The 21,614-nt window shown below is 39.4% G+C and overlaps 1 protein-coding gene across 1 annotated transcript; it reads right to left on the reverse strand.

Annotated features, from left to right (window-relative positions):
- Positions 1 to 1,499: 1,499 nt before the first annotated feature.
- LOC146393537 (b(0,+)-type amino acid transporter 1-like) lies at positions 1,500 to 16,103 on the reverse strand. Its single transcript, XM_084924689.1, has 12 exons — positions 15,738 to 16,103; positions 11,307 to 11,454; positions 9,649 to 9,891; positions 6,521 to 6,646; positions 6,308 to 6,407; positions 4,426 to 4,470; positions 4,218 to 4,341; positions 3,266 to 3,369; positions 2,949 to 3,045; positions 2,550 to 2,699; positions 1,954 to 2,128; positions 1,500 to 1,811 (listed from the first exon to the last, which is right to left on the reverse strand). Exons 1-12 carry the CDS (start codon positions 15,840 to 15,842, stop codon positions 1,750 to 1,752), a joined length of 1,479 nt encoding a protein of 492 aa, XP_084780815.1. The 5' UTR covers positions 15,843 to 16,103; the 3' UTR covers positions 1,500 to 1,749.
- Between the last annotated feature and the right edge of the window lie 5,511 nt (positions 16,104 to 21,614).

The raw sequence follows: 21,614 nt of genomic DNA on the forward strand, positions 1-21,614 counted from the left end.
TGCCGTTAACGTCATTTTAACGGGATTAACGCTGACAGCACTAGTGGGAACACAACGAATATGACTGCACATTTACGCCGACATCAACCTAGTGCAAAGACAAGTGGAAGCAGACAAAAACAACAAGCACGCATGCTACAAACTTTACCCGAGTCATTTAGACAGCCGTTAGCACATGATTCTCCTTATGGGGACCTGATATGTTTAATATGCAGCTGAGAGCATACCCCAGAAGAAGTGTATAGCATAGCTTTTATTTTGGAAAGGGCCATTTCTCTGTAATAAACTCTCTTTTCCAAAGATGAGTGATTTCTCGATCAGATAGATTTATTTTTTTTATTACTTTGTTGTTTCAGCAACATTAAATTTAAAAACTGTACTTTTGAGTTAAAATATATATTTATAATTTTAATAAATGACAAATTAAAAAGGCATGAACGTTTTTTTTGTATCGAAAAAATATCGAACTGTGACACCAAAGTATCGAACCGAACCGAACCGTGAATTTTGTGAATCGTTGCACCCCTAATATATATATATATATTAGGGGTGCAACGATACTCGTATCGATATTGAACCGTTCGATACAGTGCTTTCGGTTCGGTACACATATGTATCGAACAATACAACATTTTTTATTTATTTTATCAACTTTTCTTCTGACGATGCTGTCTGTGTTGAGCACTCCGTGGATCTGCGTTCGACTACTCCGCCTAGGCTGCACTGTCGAGTGCAGATCCACTGAGCGCAGCGCAAGCTAGCAAGACAGAAGCTAAGCTCGTTGCAACATGGCAACTGCCTCAACGCTATCCGAAATTGAACCTCCCCCACCCTCATTCAGATCTGGCGTTTGGAACTATTTTGGTTTTCATGTGAAGCATAACCCTGATGGTAAGCGCCTCATGGACAAAAGTAAAACAGCATGTCAGATGTGCCACGCAATGCTCAATTGGTGGGAACTAGTGCATTAGCACAGTTAGCTCGTTAACGTGTTGACACCGTCCAGCCCCACGCATGGGGCAATCCGCGGTAACTTGTTAACGGAGATTTGCCACGTTATGGCGTTAATGTAATTTTAACGAGATTATTGCTGACAGCACTGGTGGGAACACAACGAATATGACTGCACATTTACGCCGACATCATCCTAGTGCAAAGACAAGTGGAAGCAGACAAAACCAACAAGCACGCATGCTACAAACTTTACCCGAGTCATTTAGACAGCCGTTAGCACATAATTCTCCTTAAGGGGACCTGATATGTTTAATATGCTGCTGTTTAATATACCCCAGAAGAAGGGTATAGTATAGCTTTTATTTTGGACAGAGCCATTTCTCTGTAATAAACTCTCTTTTCCAAAGATGAGTGATTTCTCGATCAGATAGATTTCATTTTTTTTATTATTTTGTTGTTTCAGAAACATTAAATTTAAAAACTGTACTTTTGAGTTAAAATATATATTTATAATTTTAATAAATGACAAATTAAAAAGGCATGAACATTTTTTTGTATCAAAAAAATATCGAACCGTGACACCAAAGTATCGAACCGAACCGAGTGGGAGTCATTCTATATAAACACAATTTCTGAGCCCTGAACCAACAAATTTAAATTATTTCATTTCATCCTACTTTTGCAGAGAAGTGAGCTCTAAAATGTGGCGCTAACCCTTTGAGCACACTTCCTGTTTCCAAAACTAGACAGAGCATTTTTTATTACCCTGTAGACACCGAAACACGTTATCCCTTCTCATTCAGTTTTCTCAGGAGGAGCTACATCCATTAGCAGCTGGAGATGCATAGTGATAGGCCCTATGAGGAAACAGAAGTTAGAGGTAAAACCAACACAAGCACTTAAGTAATCATTATTTCCTATTCAAATTTAATCATATAATTCTACGTTTCTTCTCAACATATATATTTTTCATTTTTACAGTCAAAAATGTAAACTTACTCATGATTTTGCGCCCCCAGTTCACTTTTCGGTAGACAAATGGGTAGTAAAGGATAAGACCACTGAAGATGAAGATGGTACAGTAAAGGTATTCCAGCTCTGGCTGATCAATGATGGGTGCCAAGACCAGGTAGCAGGACACCAGGACCATTATGCCTGCTAAGACCACCGGTATCTTCAAGGGAACAGAGAAGTACATAGGAAGTGTTTGATTGTCTAATATTTGATGTTGTAACACATCATAAAAATAGTGACTTTTACTACTACATTTTGAGACAAAAGCTAAATATGGCTGACTAACAAATAAAACAGAAATTACTGTTCATTGCACAGATGAGCCAAAACAGATAGAAATGTTTTCTAAAAAACTGAAAAAACTTTCTAAAATCATATATATTTGACTTTCTATTACTGGTCACAACTATTCTGTTAACTAATAACTAGGTATTGTTAAAATAAATAAAATAAATCCTCATCTCAAGGCTTGATTGGGGTCATTTTTGTATGATATGGTTTGTCAATCCAAATTAACAAGGCATCAAAATGAATAAAATGATCTTTTGTGCCAAACAGCATAAAAGATAAACTAGCCTCACCTTAACTGGTCTGTCCAGGTCCTTTCTAGTGAAGCGCATGACTATGAGAGCCAGTGCTGTCAGCCCATTGAAAAACCACTGAGCAAAGCTGAAGTAGTTAATGAGGGTGTTGATATCTGCTGGAATAATGTAGAAAATAGCCAAAACACCCTAAAACAGAGAAAAATTAAACAGTGAAATGCAATGTAGTGAAACAACACAGTGTATTGTTTATCTGAGAATGCATGTACAATTTATAGGACTTGAAATGACACTGGTTTTTGGGCTCATTTAAAACTTTTACAATCTGTAATCAACACACCGTGAAAGGACATATAACGTTTTAAACAATAGATGGCTGATCATCTGAGGCCAAATTAGAATGCATACAAAATGAGTCATTAAATGCGTAAGACTCACATTGAATATAAGAGCAGGAGCAGGAGTGTAGCGTTTCACATTAATGTAGGATAAGATTTTCACCATGTGTCCTTCTCTGCCAGATGCATAGACCAATCTGTTAAGCAAAAAACATTAGGTTTACATTATTAATTTTTTTCTTTTTCATTTTTCGTTCCATCCCCTTCAGGATTCTAACTTTCATTTTCAGATGTTGTTTCATTTTTACACATACATAAATATGCACTTCAAACCGCTCTAAAGCTACTGACAGAAATAATCTAGATTATGCCAAACTATCAGCATGACATGCAATATGTAATAGATGTCTCTTTTACCTGCCAGCAGTGAAGCAGCTTCCATTGGCAGAACCAAATGTTGAGAAGACAACAAAGAGAGGAACAATCCAAGATGCTGGGTAAAGGACTCTGTCTCCGAAAGTCTAAAAAAATACAAACTAATGTTTCAGAAAATACAAGGTATGAAAACAAGGGGCTATTATGCTCATCTACAACTGTCATAAATAAATAAAATTTAGGCATACTACATGTGGATTAATAACTAGGTCTTTTGGGGATGTTCTCATTTATGTCTGTTAAAATTTGATATCAGTAATAAGTTATTACAGACTGAATTTAAATTTAAAAGTTAACGTCTCTCAGCTATTTTAACTTTCAATGATTGACAAAAGATATTTGTATTTGCTACTTGTTTTTACAGTAATTCAAGATATGAAGCTTGATTTTGACACTTTAATATCAATATTATATATCACTATGTCTAATTTTCTATCTCCCACCAAAAAAGTAATACAATCTCTTCCTTTTATTACAGACAGTGTTGTAATAAAGCTCCTTGGTTGTTTGCATCCATCCTTTACATTACAGTTGTCTTGACCCTGCAGTCAGCTATTGTTGCAGAAAGCTTGTTTTGTACTCAGAGAAAACTTAGCTGTTTCCATTTTACAAGCGTGTCCATCTCACATTAATGGTGACTTAAGCTGGGCAAGCTGAGAAGTCAGCAGCTTTTTCAGGATCAACACAAAAATAAACCTTCTTTGATTTTGTCTTCACTTTTCTCAAGACCAAACTTTTTTTCTTAAATTCTGAAACACATCATCCTTTCTGTCCAGTTACTGTAACTGTCAAATACTTGAAACATACCTAAAAACTAATATTACTAGCTAGATAAAAATGGTTATCAGATTTGCAGTCACTAAGTAAACATTTGTTAAAGTATAGGTGAATGAATGCCAGTAGCAAGATGCTTATTGACCAGTGTTATCCTTACCACAGCAACTGCTGGAGACAAAAGCAGTTCAGTTGTGGTCATAACAGTGAAGTAAGCAACATTGACCAAAACATAGCACACAGTAACCAAAGGAATCCCAATAACAATCGCCAGTGGTAAGGTCCTGAAAAGAAAAAATATTTTAAAAAAATTCAACGCCTTGTGAATTATTGCTTAATACTAGAGTTTCTTTAAGGCATGTTTTTACCTAACTGGGTTTTTTAGCTCTTCTGTGATGAAATTTAGTTGGCTCCTGTAAAAGTAATGAAATGGAAAATATATGACACATACTTCTCAGTAGAGCATTGGACTCAAATGTATATGCACATACTCAGTAACCCAGTTAAGTCCAGTTTCCCTGGCCTAATAAACAGGAAAAGAGTTAGCCTCTTCAGCATCTTCAGTAGCAGTAACTTATTCTTTTATGTCTTTTATGTTTTATTTGCCCTTTAAATACAACCTCAGATGAATGACACTAAATCATGTTTTCCATGGAAATTAAAAGGTTTAATACCAACCGGTGCTGCTAATAAACTACACTGCAGTGATCACTGGCAGTTTTGGCAGTTTTCTAGTCTGGATCATTCAGGTGTGTGTTAACACAGAGGCAAGGGGGAAAGATAGTAAAGATAGAAGTTAGTAAAGATACTGGAGAAACAACTTTACTATTCGTCAATCTCAGAAGAGTTGTAAGGCATGTATACATTTTAAAGCAAGCAATTTGAACTTCATGAATCTATAGTGCCAAGTGCCAATATTCCCAGGATTACAGAAGTTGCCAAAAACCGAAGAGTTACATTTCAGACTCTACAGGCCTTAGTTACCATGTTCAATGTTAAAGTTGATGACAGTACAAATAAAAAAATACTGAACAAGTATGGTTTTGCTTGGAAGGGTTGCCAGAAAAATGTCTCAGTTCTCTAATAAAATATGGTAGCAAGATTTGCAAATACATCTGAAAAAACCCAAGATTCCTGGAAGTATATTCTTTTCAAAGATGAGGCCAAAGTGGAGAATATTTGGCAAAAACAAAAGAAATTATATCAGCACAAACACCTCACACCAACTGTCATGCAAGGTGGTAGAGCGGTAATGATTTGTGCTCGTTTTGCAGTCACAGGACCTGGGCACCTTGCAGTCATTGAGTTGACCATTAACTCCTCTATATGCCAAAGTATTCTAGAATCAAATATGAGACCATTTATCCACCAACTAAAATTGGCTAAATTGGATCATGCAAGAGAGCAGTGATCCCAACCACACCAGCAAAGCTACAAGAGAATGAGTGAAAAATACAAATAAAAAATATAGGTATATCTGTCACTCAGACAAAATTCAGCCCTTTCTAGCTGAAAAGCTGTGGTAGGAGCCGTGCATAAACAAATGCCCAAAACCTCACTGAACTGAAGCAGTATTGCAAAAACAGTGGGCCAGAAATCATCCATAATGATGAAGGAAACTGAGAGTCATAGAAGAAATGACTAAGTTAATTTATTGCTGCCAAAAGGGGTTTTACAAACTACTGAATCTTGGAGTGTATTCCAGTTTTCATACACTGCTCCTGCATTTGGACATAGCTATTTCATCATGAGGTTGTAATTTAATGGTTCTAGATCTAGTAAGATCTAGACGATTTTTTGCTCATCTCCTGTTATGTAAAACCTTAGAAAGAGGGTACACTTTTTCACATGCTTGTACTAGCAATGTAATGCAGAAATGCATAACTAAAAACAACATACTCAACCAGTACATCATCTGTAATTGTATAGAAAGCTAAAATGGTTTCACAGTTTCATCATCAAGGCCCACGTTTCTACCTTCAAAGGTTGTGGTATCTGCATACTAAAAAATATTTTAGTGTAATTTGTTGAATACTGCCTGATCTGAATACATCAGTAAGGTTATTTAAGATAAAATGCAAGCAGTTTGAAATATATAATTTTTGAAAACAAAGATGTAAAACAGTTTTGTTCTTTTCTTTTCTGAATGCTGAGGATGGTTACAGTGCCCCTTATTTGAATTCAGAAGAGCAATACTCATCATATTATCACATATAGCTTGAGAAAGTATGAAACCAAGTAAATAATTACCATCCATCATAAGCCCAAAGCCCATTATAAAATGCAAGTCCAATTGCCCCAAAAGATGTTGCAGTGCCATCAAAAGCATTTGAAAAATTCTCTGTTTTTCCTAGACACAAATACATAATATACAATAATGTTAGTGGTTAAACATTGGTTAGCATTTATTAACACAAACATTTAAAGACAGAGTTGTATGTAAAGATCTATAAGAAGACTGACCATGTGCCAACAGAACGATTCCAGCTCCAACTATGACAAGAATGATTACAAGTTTGGCTGCAGTAAAGAAGTTTTGCACATAACTTGCCAGTTTGACACTTAAACAGTTGATGGATGTGATGATCACTGCAAAATAACAGAAAATGTAATCATATAATTTCCTACCTATACATTTAACATTAAATGGATTTTTCAAAGAAGACTTGGTATTAGGGGTTAGTTTAACTCATAATTCTAAATTGCCCACAGGTGTGAATGTGAGTGTGAATGCACGTGGAGCAAGCTGTCTTTTTGTGTTAGCCTTGCGACAGACTGGCGATCTGGCCAGGTCGCCAGTCTCGCCCTATGGTAGCTGGCATAGGCTCCAGCCCCCACATGACCCTGACAAGGATAAGCAGAAGAGAATGGATGGATGGACACAAACCGCACAGCTGGTTTAACTGCTGGCACAGATGGTGGCAGCTGAAATGGCTGCGATGCATGTGGAGCAAGCAGCAGAGCAAAGAGAGCAGCTGTGGAGACTTCAGGACCGAGCATCAGACACAGATGTTGGAGAGGTGGGTGAGGGTCACTTTGCCACCGCCCCCTCGTCCACTGGCGGTGATGATATACTGGATGGGGGAGGGTGACGACCCTTGGGTCTTTCTGGAGGCATTCAGAGCCACAGGCGTAACAGTGGCCAGTGGCAGAGTGGCTCAGATGGCGGCTCTGAGCCTGCCGCTGGCCTCACGACGAAGCTTCAAGGGCATCTGCCGGGCCGTCATGGATAACTTGGGCCTCTACCCGGAAGACCATCACCAGCGGTTCCGGGACAGTCAAATGATGGCAGAGGACCAGCTGTTCATGTGGGCCTGGAAGCTGCATGACACAGCAGTGAGGTGTCTGCAGCCCGGCCATCAGAGGGAGAGGCGTGGCAATGATGGTTCTGGAGCAGTTCATGGACGACCTGGAAATGGCACGTTGGGTCCGCTGCCATCAGTCAGCAAGCTTGGAAGCCACGGTCACCCTTGCAGAGGACCACCTGGCTGCACGGACTGAGGCAGCAGAGATCCACAGCCAGCCAGGAGACCACAGCTCATGCAAGCACTGAGATAGAGGCTCCCTGGCCCCTCCTTAGCGGAGCAGCCACTGGTGCTTTGGGCCACAAACCATTTTTTACCTGGTCCGCTTGCCCAGGCCCTGGAAGGAGCAGACAATGTATCCAAGCCACGGTGGGTGGCACAGGAGTGCTGGAAGTGCAGGCGGCTGGGATCTGTGTCTGTTCCAAACACCAGCCCTGGTCCAGGAGGGATGTACAGCATTCCAGTAAGTTGTCAAGGGGGTACACACCAGGCTTTGGTGGACACGGATAACACACAAACCCTGGTCCACCAAACCCTGGTGGCGAATCCACTCTGCCTTTAATAATGCCCAATGGCAAATGGGCTATTAATGAAGGCAGAGTAGATGGAGGTGAACTCTGTTCCTAGGGATCTTCACAAGTATCCCATTATACCTCTGCACATAAAGTTCAAAAGAAAAATGCATACAGTGAAGGCTGCAGATAACTCACGCCTATCCCCTATTTCTGGGAACAATTTGCTAGGGATGTGATACGAATGGCTATCCGGTGGATGGTCTACTCTGGGTATTACCTCCTGGAATGCTCATCTGTTTCAGGTCATCTCCTGAGTTGGGATCATGAAAGTGATACTGACTGATCAGGGCACATCATTCATGTCTCACACACTTAAGAAGTTGTGGGAATTGTTGGGAATTAAATCTGTTCAGACCTACGTCTACCACCCTCAAACTGATGGGTTGGTGGAGTAACTGAATAAGACTTTAAATTCCATGATTTGCAAGTTCATTCACAAGGATGAATGCAATTGGGATCACTGGTTAGACCCTTTGTTATTTGCAGTGAGGAAGGCTCCCCAGGGCTCCACAGGACTTTCAGCCTTTGAGCTACTGCTCGGCAGAAAGCCACGAGGGGTGTTGCACCTGATTAAAGAAAACTGATAGAAAGGTCCAAGCCAAAAATGAGATTCAATGCATCCTGGACCTGAGAGCAAAGCTGCACACTTTGAGGAGGTCATCTGGGGAAAATTTGCTCCAGATCCGGTAACGTCAACACCGTTGACTCAGGCAGTTTTCACAGAGAGACAAAGTGCTTGCATTACTTCCTTCTTTAAGCTGAACGTTACTCACCAAGTAACAAGGACCCTTTGTGGTCACACTACAAGTGGAGGATGTTAACTATGAGGTGGTGCGCTTGGGGAGGAGCCACACAAATATGTCACCTCCACATTGTGAAAGCATGAAGAGAGGTGGAAAGCGCTTCTCTGGTGAGCCTGGTTAAGAAAAGGCTCAGCATGTGCGGAGCATGTGCAATGGGTGGCTGGGATCCTGGAGTCCCTGAGGCAGCTGGGTTCAGATCCAACCTGAAAAAGTGTGCAGTTGAACAGAGGGAGGTCCAGTATTTGGGGTACCACTTTGGGGGCGGACAGGTGCACCCAAAGATGGAGAAACAGCATCCATCACAGCCTGCCCGTGTACTACCACAAGTTCATGCCCGGAAGGGTGAACCAGATCTGGTCCAGTGGATGGAGTGGTGTCAGGCGGCATTTGTGTAGGTGAAGAAGCCCTTCTTTGGGGAGGTCCCCACACCTAACTTTTCCCTCCCTTTTTGTCCTGCAAATGGATACCTCGAATGGAGGGCTGGCCATTTTGTCCCTGCAGGTAAGGGGGGTAAAGTGACCGATCTTGTACATCAGCCAGAAGCTGACAGAGCGAGGAAGAGCTGGTGACAGGAGAGTGGAGTCAGCTGGAAAGTGTTTACCCCGAAACACTGTGGAAGCGCAACAAACAAAAGAAAGACATAGCAAGAATACTGTGTGGTCTGAGTCATGTGTAGGCGTCACAGTTGGCTTTAATTATTTTAATTTCAATAAAAGTTTTTTTTTTTTTACATCTGCAAATTGGGGAGTGACATCGTTCTGGACACCTTACAAATAAGGCACACATTAGCTTGAAATGGCTAATATGGCCTGAAAACCGTGGTTTCCATTGTAAAGTATAGTCATGTATGAACTTCTAAAGTGACTCTGTACTTGTGTATAGTTTATTGCTGTCAAGCATGAACTTACATATAGCCGCTGCTGCTAGACACTTGGTGACAATTAGAGGTGGAGAGCAGCCAGGGTAGAAAGGAGTAGAGGTATATTCTGCAAAGCTCAGTGTGATGATAGCAAAGGATGAAGGCTTTAACACCATAATAGTTGTCCAGGAGTAAAGGTAGGCAACAATAGACCCAAAAGCTTCCATTAAATAGGGGTACTCGCCGCCTGATTTGGTGATCATGGTTCCAAGTTCAGCATAACACAGTGCTCCTATACAGCCAAACATAAAATCACAAAAACACAGAAAGGAAAGTTGTAAAACAACACATAAGAAGGGACTTTCAAAACTTGAGTCCATGCATTCAAAGCAGTGGTAAGAAACCTTGCATGTCTGTGACACTCATATATGCTTGGTCGTTATATCTCCCTTGCTTCTTATGCTCTCATGGGGCGATTGTGGCTCAAGAGTTGGGAGTTCGCCTTGTAATCGGAAGGTTGCCGGTTCGAGCCCCGGCTTGGACAGTCTTGGTCGTTGTGTCCTTGGGCAAGACACTTCACCCGTTGCCTACTGGTGGTGGTCAGAGGGTCCAGTGTCCGGCAGCCTCGCCTCTGTCAGTGCGCCCCAGGGTGGCTGTGGCTACAGTGTAGCTTGCCATCACCAGTGTGTGAATGGGTGGATGACTGAATGTGTAAAGCGCTTTGGGGTCCTTAGGGACTAGTAAAGCGCTATATAAATACAGGTCATTTTCAATCCCGTTTACCTGATTTTAGTTTTAATAAGCTCAAAATAAATGGTTTTAAATGTGTTTATTTCTAAATTTTTGTGTTACATTGCAGGTGCTTGTGCTTCCAGAAATAAATTTTATATATAAATGTAAAATATATATATATGTATATATATATATATATATATATATATATATATACATTATTATATTTATATAGTGCTTTTTGAGTCTTTTCTAGTACGGACTACTCAAAAGTACGGACTACTCAAAGTGCTTTTAACTAACACTTACCATACTGCATACAGTCATACAGCTGCACTTTATAAAGTGTGGTAACAGTCTTGACCACTTCACCAGTGTGCCACCCAATTTCAGGACTTTCAAGTTAGGTTGACCAGAAAGTATATCTTCAGATCCATATAATTAGATTCAGGAATTCCAGATTAGATGCAACCCATCTTATATAAAACTCTGTCAAACTACAATAATCAAAATCTAAATACAACATAACTGAAATACAAACTAAAACCATATTAAATAGCGTGTGCTAGTATAAATAGTACAAAACAAAAATTTAACTGACATTTAATTGTTTTCTCACATCAAACAGTTCACAGTGTCTGAGTGATAAAACAACGATGTTCTTTACGCTTTTTGGGAACATCTCCTTTGTATCTGTGAGCTTTGTGTGATACAGAAGAAATTAATCTTAAGACTATTAATGTGCACTAAAAATCCTCACAATAATGATTTTGACTTCAACAGCCAGTAAAAACATCTTCCACAATGAAAAATTATATTCCTGGCAGAAAAACAAAAGGTGATACTGTGTGAGCTTGTTCCTATTTTGACCATCGTTATTTGTCTACATGACTTGAAAAGAATATTAGATTCCTGATATAGCAACAGAACTGGGTGCTGAATAAAATGAAATATGAGTTAAAATGTTGGTCTCACCAAGAGTAGATAACACGCCGCAAGCAGTCCAGATTAGGAGGCAAGGTCCCACAGCTCCCGAGTACAGCAAAACAGACTTTGGGGAAATGAAAATGCCTGAGCCAATCATAGTCCCCACAATGAGACAAATGCCACTCAGCAGACCAACCTAAGCAAGCACATGGAAAATAAAAAATATTAATGTGTTTTTTCAGTTATTTAATGCCAGTAACTGTTTTCAGGAAACTATCATTCCCATGTGTTCTATAACATCATAAGTATTTTAGCAACACCGGTTTTATGCGTTGCTGTGCTTCAGCTCTTGGGATCTGAAATAATAGTGGAAATAGTTGATGCACCATTTCCGTGTCATATTTTGATTTTAAGTTGGTTGACAGCAGCAGTTAACAAACTCAAGAACTGGTTGAATCAGACATCATTACGTTGCCACGCTGAGTGAGGCAGAGTAAGCTGCTAAAGACTAAATTAAAGATGAAGAAGTCCCTTATCATTAAAGGCAAAATTCTCACATCTCACAACATGTGAAAACAAACATCAATGCCACTTTTATAGGTAATTTCATTTTTTAGTCACCATAAGTAGATCAGGCAAGAGATAAGGGTAAGAATGCACTAAATGGTAAATGGCCTGTATTTGTATAGCGCTTTACTAGTCCCTAAGGACCCCAAAGCGCTTTACACATCCAGTCATCCACCCATTCACACACACATTCACACACTAAACTCGTACTTTGTCTAAATCACTGCAAAAGTGTTCCAGATCTTTCAGTGGATCTCATACAGCCTTACCCAGTCATGAAAAAAAAAAACCAGAGAGGCTTGTCATCTCTATACCTGTTTAGAAATTTCCCAAGTATCCTTGAGAGGAATAAAGAGCTGGTTTAATGTTCCTCAACCAGAGTGAAACCACATTTTTCATTCTGAATCTGAGGTCCAACAAAGGGGCAGACTCTTCTCTTTTGTACCCTTGCATGCATCTTGTAAGGGAGGATACAGAGTATGGTCCCGTCTTCATAAAAAGGATGACCACCACTTTAGTTTGCACATTCAAAGACACCACCTTGACCACAATGTTTCAGTGGCATGTCAGCACACACCCTGATATCCCTTTGTTCGTGTTGATCTGATGTCATCATAATAATTTTGGCCAAGGATCAACACAACAACCAGTAACCTCTGAGTTTTCAGTTAGTATTTTCCAAGAATTTGGCTAATCTTATTAAATTTTCACAAGTAAACCAGCATGAGTAATGTAAACTGGCTAAAGGCAAACCTAACTTGATAGTATACTTATTATATTGTATTGATTAATAAAGAAATACAGAAAAGACACATCCTGGGGTTATTGAATCCAGGTCACTGACCAGTGTCCGTGGCACCAAAGCGATAATTAACTAGTTCAGCTTACATTCCACTAACAGTAAGAAAACAGGAGGAATGTCACACAGTCAATATAAAAAAAATTACACACTCTTTCAATTCTAAGGTTTTTTTTAATCAAAACATAATAGAAAAAAATGGTTTCACAAAACATTATATTATACTTTTTCATTTATTTAACAAAAATTAAGCCAAAATTCAAAAAGCAGTATGTAAAAAAACAATAATAGAAAACTAAGTATACCTCATTCAGTGAGAATTGAGTACCGGCCAATTGCCAATAATCAAATACACTTGATTAACTGATCATCAGCAAGTATGACCACTTCTAAGAGCAGAAACATTGTCAAGTTGTGGGTCTGAAGCATTCAAGTGTCTGATAACACAATGCTGTAAAGGAAAGGCATGTTAAAGAAGCAATTATTACTGCCAATAAATCTGAGGTTTCAAGACACTTCCCAATGTTTTCAACAGTGACTTGAAAAAAGTAATCAGTAACTAATTACTGATTACTTCCTCCCAAAAGTAATCCCATTACTTTACTGATTACTTATTTTCAAAAGTAATTAATTACTTAGTTACTTTTTTTAAAAAACATGATTTACAACCTGAATAGGTAATAAAGCAATAGATCTTTCATCCCAATTCTACTATCTCTGCATAATCCATCATACAAAATGTAATCAAATAGAAAAGTCTCTTTTTAAACTTGTTTTATTAGTTTTAATCTTTTAACTTTATCCATCAAGCAAAAATTTAATTATATGCAACATTCTCTGAGTGGAAGAAATTTGTTTGACATTTAAACCTATTTTCTGCACATTCCAGCACATAAAATAAAATATTTTTTGTGTTTACACTCAGTCTTTCGAATAAATGCAAGTGAAACACAGCAGAAATTAAATGAAATCAAAGACTCAGCGGTCCTGTTGCTCTATTTTCACCTGTATAGCAGGCTGATATTTGCCCTGGTGCAGGTGTGCCGCAGCGGTCAGTGGAAGAATCCGCGAGTTTGTCTGTGAATTTCCCATTCCCTGGTAGTATTTGCCGGTGCTTGCTCGGAAGTTTAGGGGTTTTCTTCCCACGCAGTGAGCAGCGGACGCTAATGTTTTTGTCACTTTTTACGGAATGAAACTCAAAGTAAGGTCAGTACTTCCACGCTTTAAACGCTGCACGCTCATACTCTCTCCCACACTGATATATTATCCATTGTTGATCTGCACACAGCTGTTGCCACGAATGTCGCACTCGCTTACGTCATTGTCATGAGACATGGTTTTAGTAACGCAGTAACGCAGCGTGCTTACGGGAAAGTAACAGTAATCTACTTACCTTTTTTACAATAGTAATCCCTTACTGCACTCGTTACTACAAAAAGTAATCGGATTACAGTAAAGTGTTACTTGTAACACGTTACTGCCCATCTCTGGTTGTCAAGAGTGAATATTCCAGAAAATTTTCCCTAAGGTCAGGCTGTTTGGTGCTCGGAAAAAAGACCGCCCAAAAAACAAGAGCTGCGTCTTCCATAGACCTCCGCTAGCATGTTAAATGTTGCGGATCATGACAGTGCAATTTGAAAAAGACTATACAAACATGGTTTGTGTAGAAGGGTTGGAAGGACAAAGCATTTTGTATCTAAAAAGAACATGGCAGCACAGCTGAAGTTTGAAAAGTTGCATGGGTTGCCAGGTGAAATTGTTGGATAAAAATGTCCTTCAGGCACACCACATCAACACAAACAACTTTTGCCAAATGTTTAGCACACTAGTGGAAGGGTAATGGTTTGGGTGACTCAGCCACAGGACTTGGGCACCTTGTAGTCATTTAGTCAACCGCTAACTCCTGTATACAAAAGTATTCTAGAGTCAGATTTATCTGTCCAACAGCTAGCTTGACCAAAAGTGAGTCATGAGCCAGGAGAATGACCCCAAACACATCAGCAAATCTGTAACAAAGTGGCTGAAAAAAGAAACTAATCAAGGTGCTGAAGTTCCCTGTCTAAGTCTTGAACCTAATTGAAAAGCTGCATAAACAAATACCTACAAACTTTAGAGCACTGAAGCAATATTGTAAAGAAAATTAGGTGGAAAAATCCTCCACAATAATGTGAGAGACCAATGAGATAATGATTACTTCAAGTTATGGCAAATAAAAGTGGTTCTACAAGATACTGAATCATTGGGTGTACTTAGTTTGTCCACAAACTGCTTCTGCATTTTGGCTCAGTTTTTGGTAAATAAATAATGAAACTGTATAATATGCTATGTGTTGTTGTTCATTTAATGTTTATTTAAATCATTTTAGTACCTAGTAAGGACTGGATATTTTTTTTACTGTCTTGAATTAGGATTGATGGAGGGTTACTTTTACCATGACTGTAAATGCCGATATAATAAAAGAAGACACGCAGCAGAATTAAGAAGCAATAAAAAAGCAATATCACATAAAAACAAGTCTATAAAATGTGTTTAAAGAAGAGACCAAAGTAGCTGATTTTCCAAGCCTTATCTCTTCAGGTAGGTCATTCTAAAGCCTAGGGTGTGGTCACTTTTAGATTTATGCTTCAAATGTGAGACAGCCTCCCAGAAGGGCCCTACCTGAGGATATAAGGATGCAAACATTGGGTAAAATCTTAAAAAACTATTAAAATAAACAGCGATCTGGTGGGGCTTGATATAAAGATACAAAGCCAGTGACTTTTCTTTATGCCAGAGAATTACAGAAGTCTGCAGGAAAATATGTGTGAATGGATTTTTCCAGGATGAGAGCAACGACTATCATAATAATCCTATTTTAACCTGAGAAAGCCTTTCAGTTCCCATAAATTTATTTTAGGTCTTATAGAGCTTATTAGGGGTCTGGATTGCACTGCTGAGTGGATGATTATGGAGTTAATCTGTAGAGACGGCTGCTGTGGTACTGCCTGGTACTCAGTTCCAAGGCTCTATTATTGTAAAAAGGTAAGGATGATCCTTTAGTGTGAAAATTTAGTGAGACTTGTTCTCAGGAACCTCCATGTATATAAAAGTCAAGCACACTGGTTCATACTCACATCTTTTTGAAGGGCAACGGCTTTCACCACCTCCTTGTTGTCTTTGGTAAGGTCAGTGGAGCCATTCTGTGACTCCTTTCTCTTCCTTATTCCACTTTCATCCATAGCAACACACTGGTCTATGAGGTAACATAAGTGTTGACACACATTACAGACCACTTGCACTAACTTTTACAGGAAACACATCTTTGTTGTCCCTATAAAAGGTTATCATGACATGATAACGTTTAGAGGGAAAACTATGCTCTTCCATGGGCAGTAAATGTTCCCTTTCATCAAGATACACAGTGACTCTCAGAAACAAGAGCTCACTAAAAATCCACTCAAAGCCAAATCAAAACTAAATTTGTTCACACATTGATTCCCATAATCTTACAGATTTAATTACATTACCAGGAACAGATATGGCTCAACTGCACAAATTTTGATTTTAAAGAGTTTCACTACAGTATTAACCTCATGCAGTGATATCTTAGACTAATTATCAATAGAGCAGCTCAATAACAGCCTTAAAGAGATCACTGAAATATCTTTAGAAGGGTTTTGGGTTGATTTTAAGTTTATTATAAGGTGATTCAGCATGTAACGGCCATTGTTTGTCGGGAGACCCAAGATGGCGCCGGTGTACTTGGCTTGCCGTCCGTCTCGCCGCTTTTTACCCTCCCTTTTTCCCTTACCTTCCCTTATGGACCTCGGCACTGTGTTTTTTATCTTTATTTTTCTAGTCTTATGTTTATCTAGTGGTTGTGGACTGATTACATATGACAGGCAAACACTTTTAAATCTTCGTTCTTTTCATTCGTTTCGGGCCGACCCCTGCTGGAGTGTGGGCAGCGCTAACTTACCACAACTGGATTCGTCCTGCGGCTTCTCCTACCTACCGCTTCCTAGTCTCCACAAGAAATGCTACAGGAAGCGGGGAAGACGGAGTGGCCGTCGCGTCCGTCTCAGGGCCTTTCTCAGAGCCAGAATTACGGACCATGTACATGTTAATCTGGACACACCATCATTTTTTCCCTCCTCCCTGGATTGCCCGGACGCTAAACTGCTTACTTGTCGCTGGATTTACCCGGCTGATCACCAAGCATCTGCCCGCTCTGCGACACGCTTTCCTACTCGGATTTGGATAACATCGCGCCGACGGGGAGTTTGTCGAAGCAATCTATGCACTCTGCCTCGTGCTTCTAGAGGTGACTTAGTACCCTGGCCACGGATGGCACTGCTTAATGTCAGGTCGCTGGTAAATAAGACCTTTGTTTTAAATGACTTATTCTCTACTAGTGGCCTTGATGTTTTATTCCTTACAGAAACCTGGATTCGCCCTGGTGAGCTCATTCCTTTCTCTGAACTTCTTCTTTTGGACTGTGCCTTTTTTAGTTCACCGAGGCTTTCTGGTAGGGGAGGTGGTTTAGCCTCGGTTTTTAAAAACATATATAATGTTCGGCAACTTTCCTCACCTAACTTTGCTAGTTTTGAAGTCCAGTTATTGGAGATGACTGCTTCCACGACCACTTTATGTGTGTTGGTCTATCAACCGCCCAAATATAACAAGTGTTTTATCTCGGACTTTGCCGACTTCTTGGGTTCCGTTCTTTTTAAATATGATTCTGTTCTTATTCTTGGTGATTTTAACATACACATCTGTTGTAAGGATGACCTGCTTGCTAAAGACTTTCTTGCTTTAATGGACTCTTTTAACCTCCTTCAATGGGTAAATGAACCAACCCACGTTAAAGGCCATATTTTGGACTTGGTCTTTACGTATGGCCTGGATATTTGTATTAAGGATATAAATGACGCTGGGATTTCAGATCATTTTCTAATTTCCTTTGATATTGGCTTATCTGCCGCTGGACTGCAGCCTGGAGCTCTTTCTCGTCCGCTACGCATACTCAGCTCTGAAGCTGTGTCAAAGTTTGCTGTGTCTTTTTTAGATTTGGCGCCTATAATTCCTGACTGCTGCTCAGTTCGCTCATCTGATGGTTATGCTGATACTTTGCTATCATTATTTTCATCTACCTCTGATTTGGCTGTACCTGATGACTGTTCTCTCTGTTCGGTTGATGGTTGTGCTAATATCCTGTTATCTGTTTGTTCTTTTATTCTTGATTCTGTTGCTCCCATCAAAATGAAGCGCCCTAGAACCTACTCTCATTGCTGGCTAAATGATACTACACGTGCCTTACGACGTGTCTGTCGCCGTGATGAGAGGAGGTGGAAAAAAGATAAACTTCAGGTTTCTTATGATATGTTACGGACCAGCCGCTCACAGTTTCAAACTGCTGCTAGAATGGCTAAGGCATCTTTTCTTTCCAAAGTCATTTTGGCTAATGGTCATAACCCCCGTATGCTATTTAAAATTTTTAATTTAATTTTTAATTCTGTAATAATAATGCTCTTTGTGAGCGTTTTCAAATTCTTTTTTTAGATAAGGTTTCATCCCTTAAGCTTTCCTCTTCGTCTGCCTCTTATCCTGTCTTTTCCTCTGAGTGTAATTTAACTTTTCATCAATTTGAGCCCGTGTCGCTTTCGACTCTGAAGCAGCTGGTTGATCAACTGAAAAACACCAATGCTGTGTTTGATATTCTCCCATCACGCATTGTTAAGGGCTGCTTTGATGTAATTGGACCGAACATTTTATTCTTAATGAATTTTTCTCTACTCTCTGGATCTGTCCCACTGGCCTTTAAGCATGCTGTAGTCCTGCCTATTCTGAAAAAGAAGAATCTTGGTTGTTATGATCTTTTGAACTATCGACCAATCTCTAAGCTTCCGTTTCTGTCCAAGATCCTGGAGCGACTAGTTCTCTCTCAGCTTCAGGCATACTTAGACGCGAACAACATTGCAGAGAAATTTCAGTCTGCCTTTAAGCCACGGCATAGCACTGAAACGGCCTTGCTTAGAGTTCTCAATGACCTATTTGTAAGCACTGACTCTGGACGCTCTGTGGTCCTGGTTTTATTGGACCTTTCCTCTGCTTTTGATATGGTTGATCATAACATTCTTCTACTAAGACTTGAGCATACTGTGGGTATAAGAGGCACTGCCCTCAACTGGTTTAAGTCTTATCTTGCTGACAGGTCTTTTTCGGTTAATTTGGGCAACTTCTCATCTTCCTCGGTACCTGTACGCTGTGGTGTGCCTCAAGGATCTGTATTAGGCCCTATTCTCTTTTCGCTATATCTGCTCCCTCTTGAAGCAATTTTTGAGAAGTATAATATTGCCTTTCATTGCTATGCTGATGATATACAGATTTATTTTGAGATTACTGACGATCTTGCTATGTCTTTTCACTATTTTCGTGAATGCATGCGTGAGGTTAAAGGTTGGTTCAAGAGTAATTCTCTTGTCCTGAACGAAAAGAAAACGGAGATCGTGGTGTTTGATAGTAAAATCCCCCGCGACCAACTGTGTGCTGCTCTGATGCCTTTTGCTAGCTCTCCTTCTGATTATGCCAGTAATTTGGGCATACTACTGGATAGCTCGCTTAAATTTGACAAGCAAGTGTCTGCTGTTGTGAGGTCTAGTTTTAATCAGCTGCGCCTCATTTCTAAGGCTAAGTGCTATATTCCGCACATTGACCTGGAAAAACTCATTCACGCATTCGTGACTTCCAGGTTGGACTACTGCAACTCTCTTTATATTGGCCTTTCCTCCACCCTTCTCGTTAGATTGCAGACTGTCCAGAATGCGGCGGCACGCCTTTTGACAGGTAGCAGGAAGTTTTCTTCCATCACTCCTGTTCTTGCTGGCTTGCACTGGCTTCCAATTAAATACGTATTCAATTTAAAATATTACTTTTCACCTACAAAACCATTAATAACTTGGCGCCGAGCTACCTCAATGAGCTTCTCAGGTTACACACTCCTGTCAGAGCACTTAGATCTGCTACCCAAATTCTTCTGGAGCAACCTCGTTCTCGGCTGAAGTCTCGTGGTGACCGCGCGTTTGCTGTAGCTGCCCCAGTCTTATGGAACAACCTTCCTGTTGCTATCCGGACGTCTGACTCTATGCCACTGTTTAAATCACGGCTGAAGACTTATTTGTTTAATCTTGCCTTTCCACCTAGTTAACACTTGGTGCGCGTTGGTACATTTTTATCCGTTATGCTTGTGAACTACTTTTATATCTTATGATTGTCAAGGTTTTTATAATTGATACGTGCCAGGTCCTTTCTCTTTTCCCTCCCATCTCCCTTTTCCTATTTTATTTTTGTCAAGCACCTTGGTATACCCTTGGTTTTTTAGTGTGCTTTATAAATAAAGTTTATTATTATTATTATTATTGTTTGTGTGGAGCTTTTAAACAAATATAATCGCAATTTTTAACAAATGTCCCTTAGAGCTGTATTAACTGTAATCCTTAACATTCATTAACTATTTGAGAGTCAAAGGGTTAATTTTAGTGATTTTTTTGTGATTTGTAAAATACAATTTAAAAGTAGAACATTTGGATTTGGTGCTCTTTAGTGCAGTAATGATCAGCTCATATGCTTCATATGCTTTTTAACTGGGAAAAACTGAACATATTAGTATTCTAAACATAGACCCCAACTTAAAGTCATACTAGGAGAACTGGTACAGACTGGCAGTAAGTCAAACATTATAAAAAGAGTGGGGAGAGCTCAAATGTCTCTTACTCTGACACTCAGTGATAATATTTAACTACAAATTATAATATTAATACTTAACATATATCAAATAACAAACGACTTGTTTAAGAAAGAATTGCTTGAATGTAATTACATTTAACAGTAGCTCTGCATCACCACTATCACATACTATGTAATACATGATTATAAAGAAATGCACATTTAAAAAACATGTTTTAACTTACTTAACTTACTTGAAGAAAATAAAAAACTCAATGTTGGACCTTGAATGCAGCTTTTTCAAGCCCAGGTGCAGTGTTGTGAACACACAAATTATGTTAAGCTAAGTTCAGCGAAGTAGAGCAGAAATGTCTGATGAAAATTGGAAAAGAAGAAAAAAACTGCATTAAACTGAGCAACTCCTCTGGTAGGAGGTTCCCAAATGTGATTGGACAGCTCTACATGAGAAGGGGGATGAGTTATGGCGAAGTTCTAGCTTCATGAAATCTATTGAGCAGAAGCTTTAAAAAGGTACTGCTTTGAATTACACAGCAGATTTTCTTAACTCATGATATTGTGCAATAGCAAAATTTTAAACATATGCAGCTCCCCAACTTTGTAAAACAGTAACTGAGAGTAAGAATAGAGTGAGAGTCTGACGGCGATACTATAACCATAAAAAAAGAAAATCACATGATAAGCTTTATTTACGGAATGTAGTGGCAGGCCGCCGGGCAGGCAAACAGTTGATGCCACACACTGTGGAACCACCCTTTCGCCTACTTGACGGCGTACAAAGATCCTGAGCGATGAAGCGAAGATTTCCAGTAGTCCAAACGTTTCGCGGTGTTAATACCTTTGACTGGTATAGGCCTTCAAGTGTCTGTTGGTTGTTAAAGTGTCTTTACCAGGAGAAGGGTTTCTCATAATGACCTTAGAGTCTCTTCAACTTGCTGCATTGCATAACTTTGCAGTACTCTTCACACACTGAAATTAAAATGGAACTCTAATGGAACCAGCAATTCAAACATAGTCTGCAAGACCTCACTGTATCTCTCTGACCTGCCTTAGAAACACACATCAAAATACTCCTCACTACACACACTGCATCACTTTTGTTTTTTAAATGAACTGAAATTGCCAGCCATAAGACGCTACCAGTTACCTGAAATAGAAATGTCAAAATTTGTGACAAACACATCCAATTAAAAGTACTTCTATTAAATGAAAGGCGAGTATATCTTAGAATCACTGTTTGCTATCCATCAACTGTAATTATGAAAAAG

This window comes from Perissodus microlepis, chromosome 1, assembly GCF_051167445.1.
Source record: "Perissodus microlepis isolate ML-2025 ecotype Zambia chromosome 1, ASM5116744v1, whole genome shotgun sequence".
Lineage (NCBI taxonomy): Eukaryota > Metazoa > Chordata > Actinopteri > Cichliformes > Cichlidae > Perissodus > Perissodus microlepis.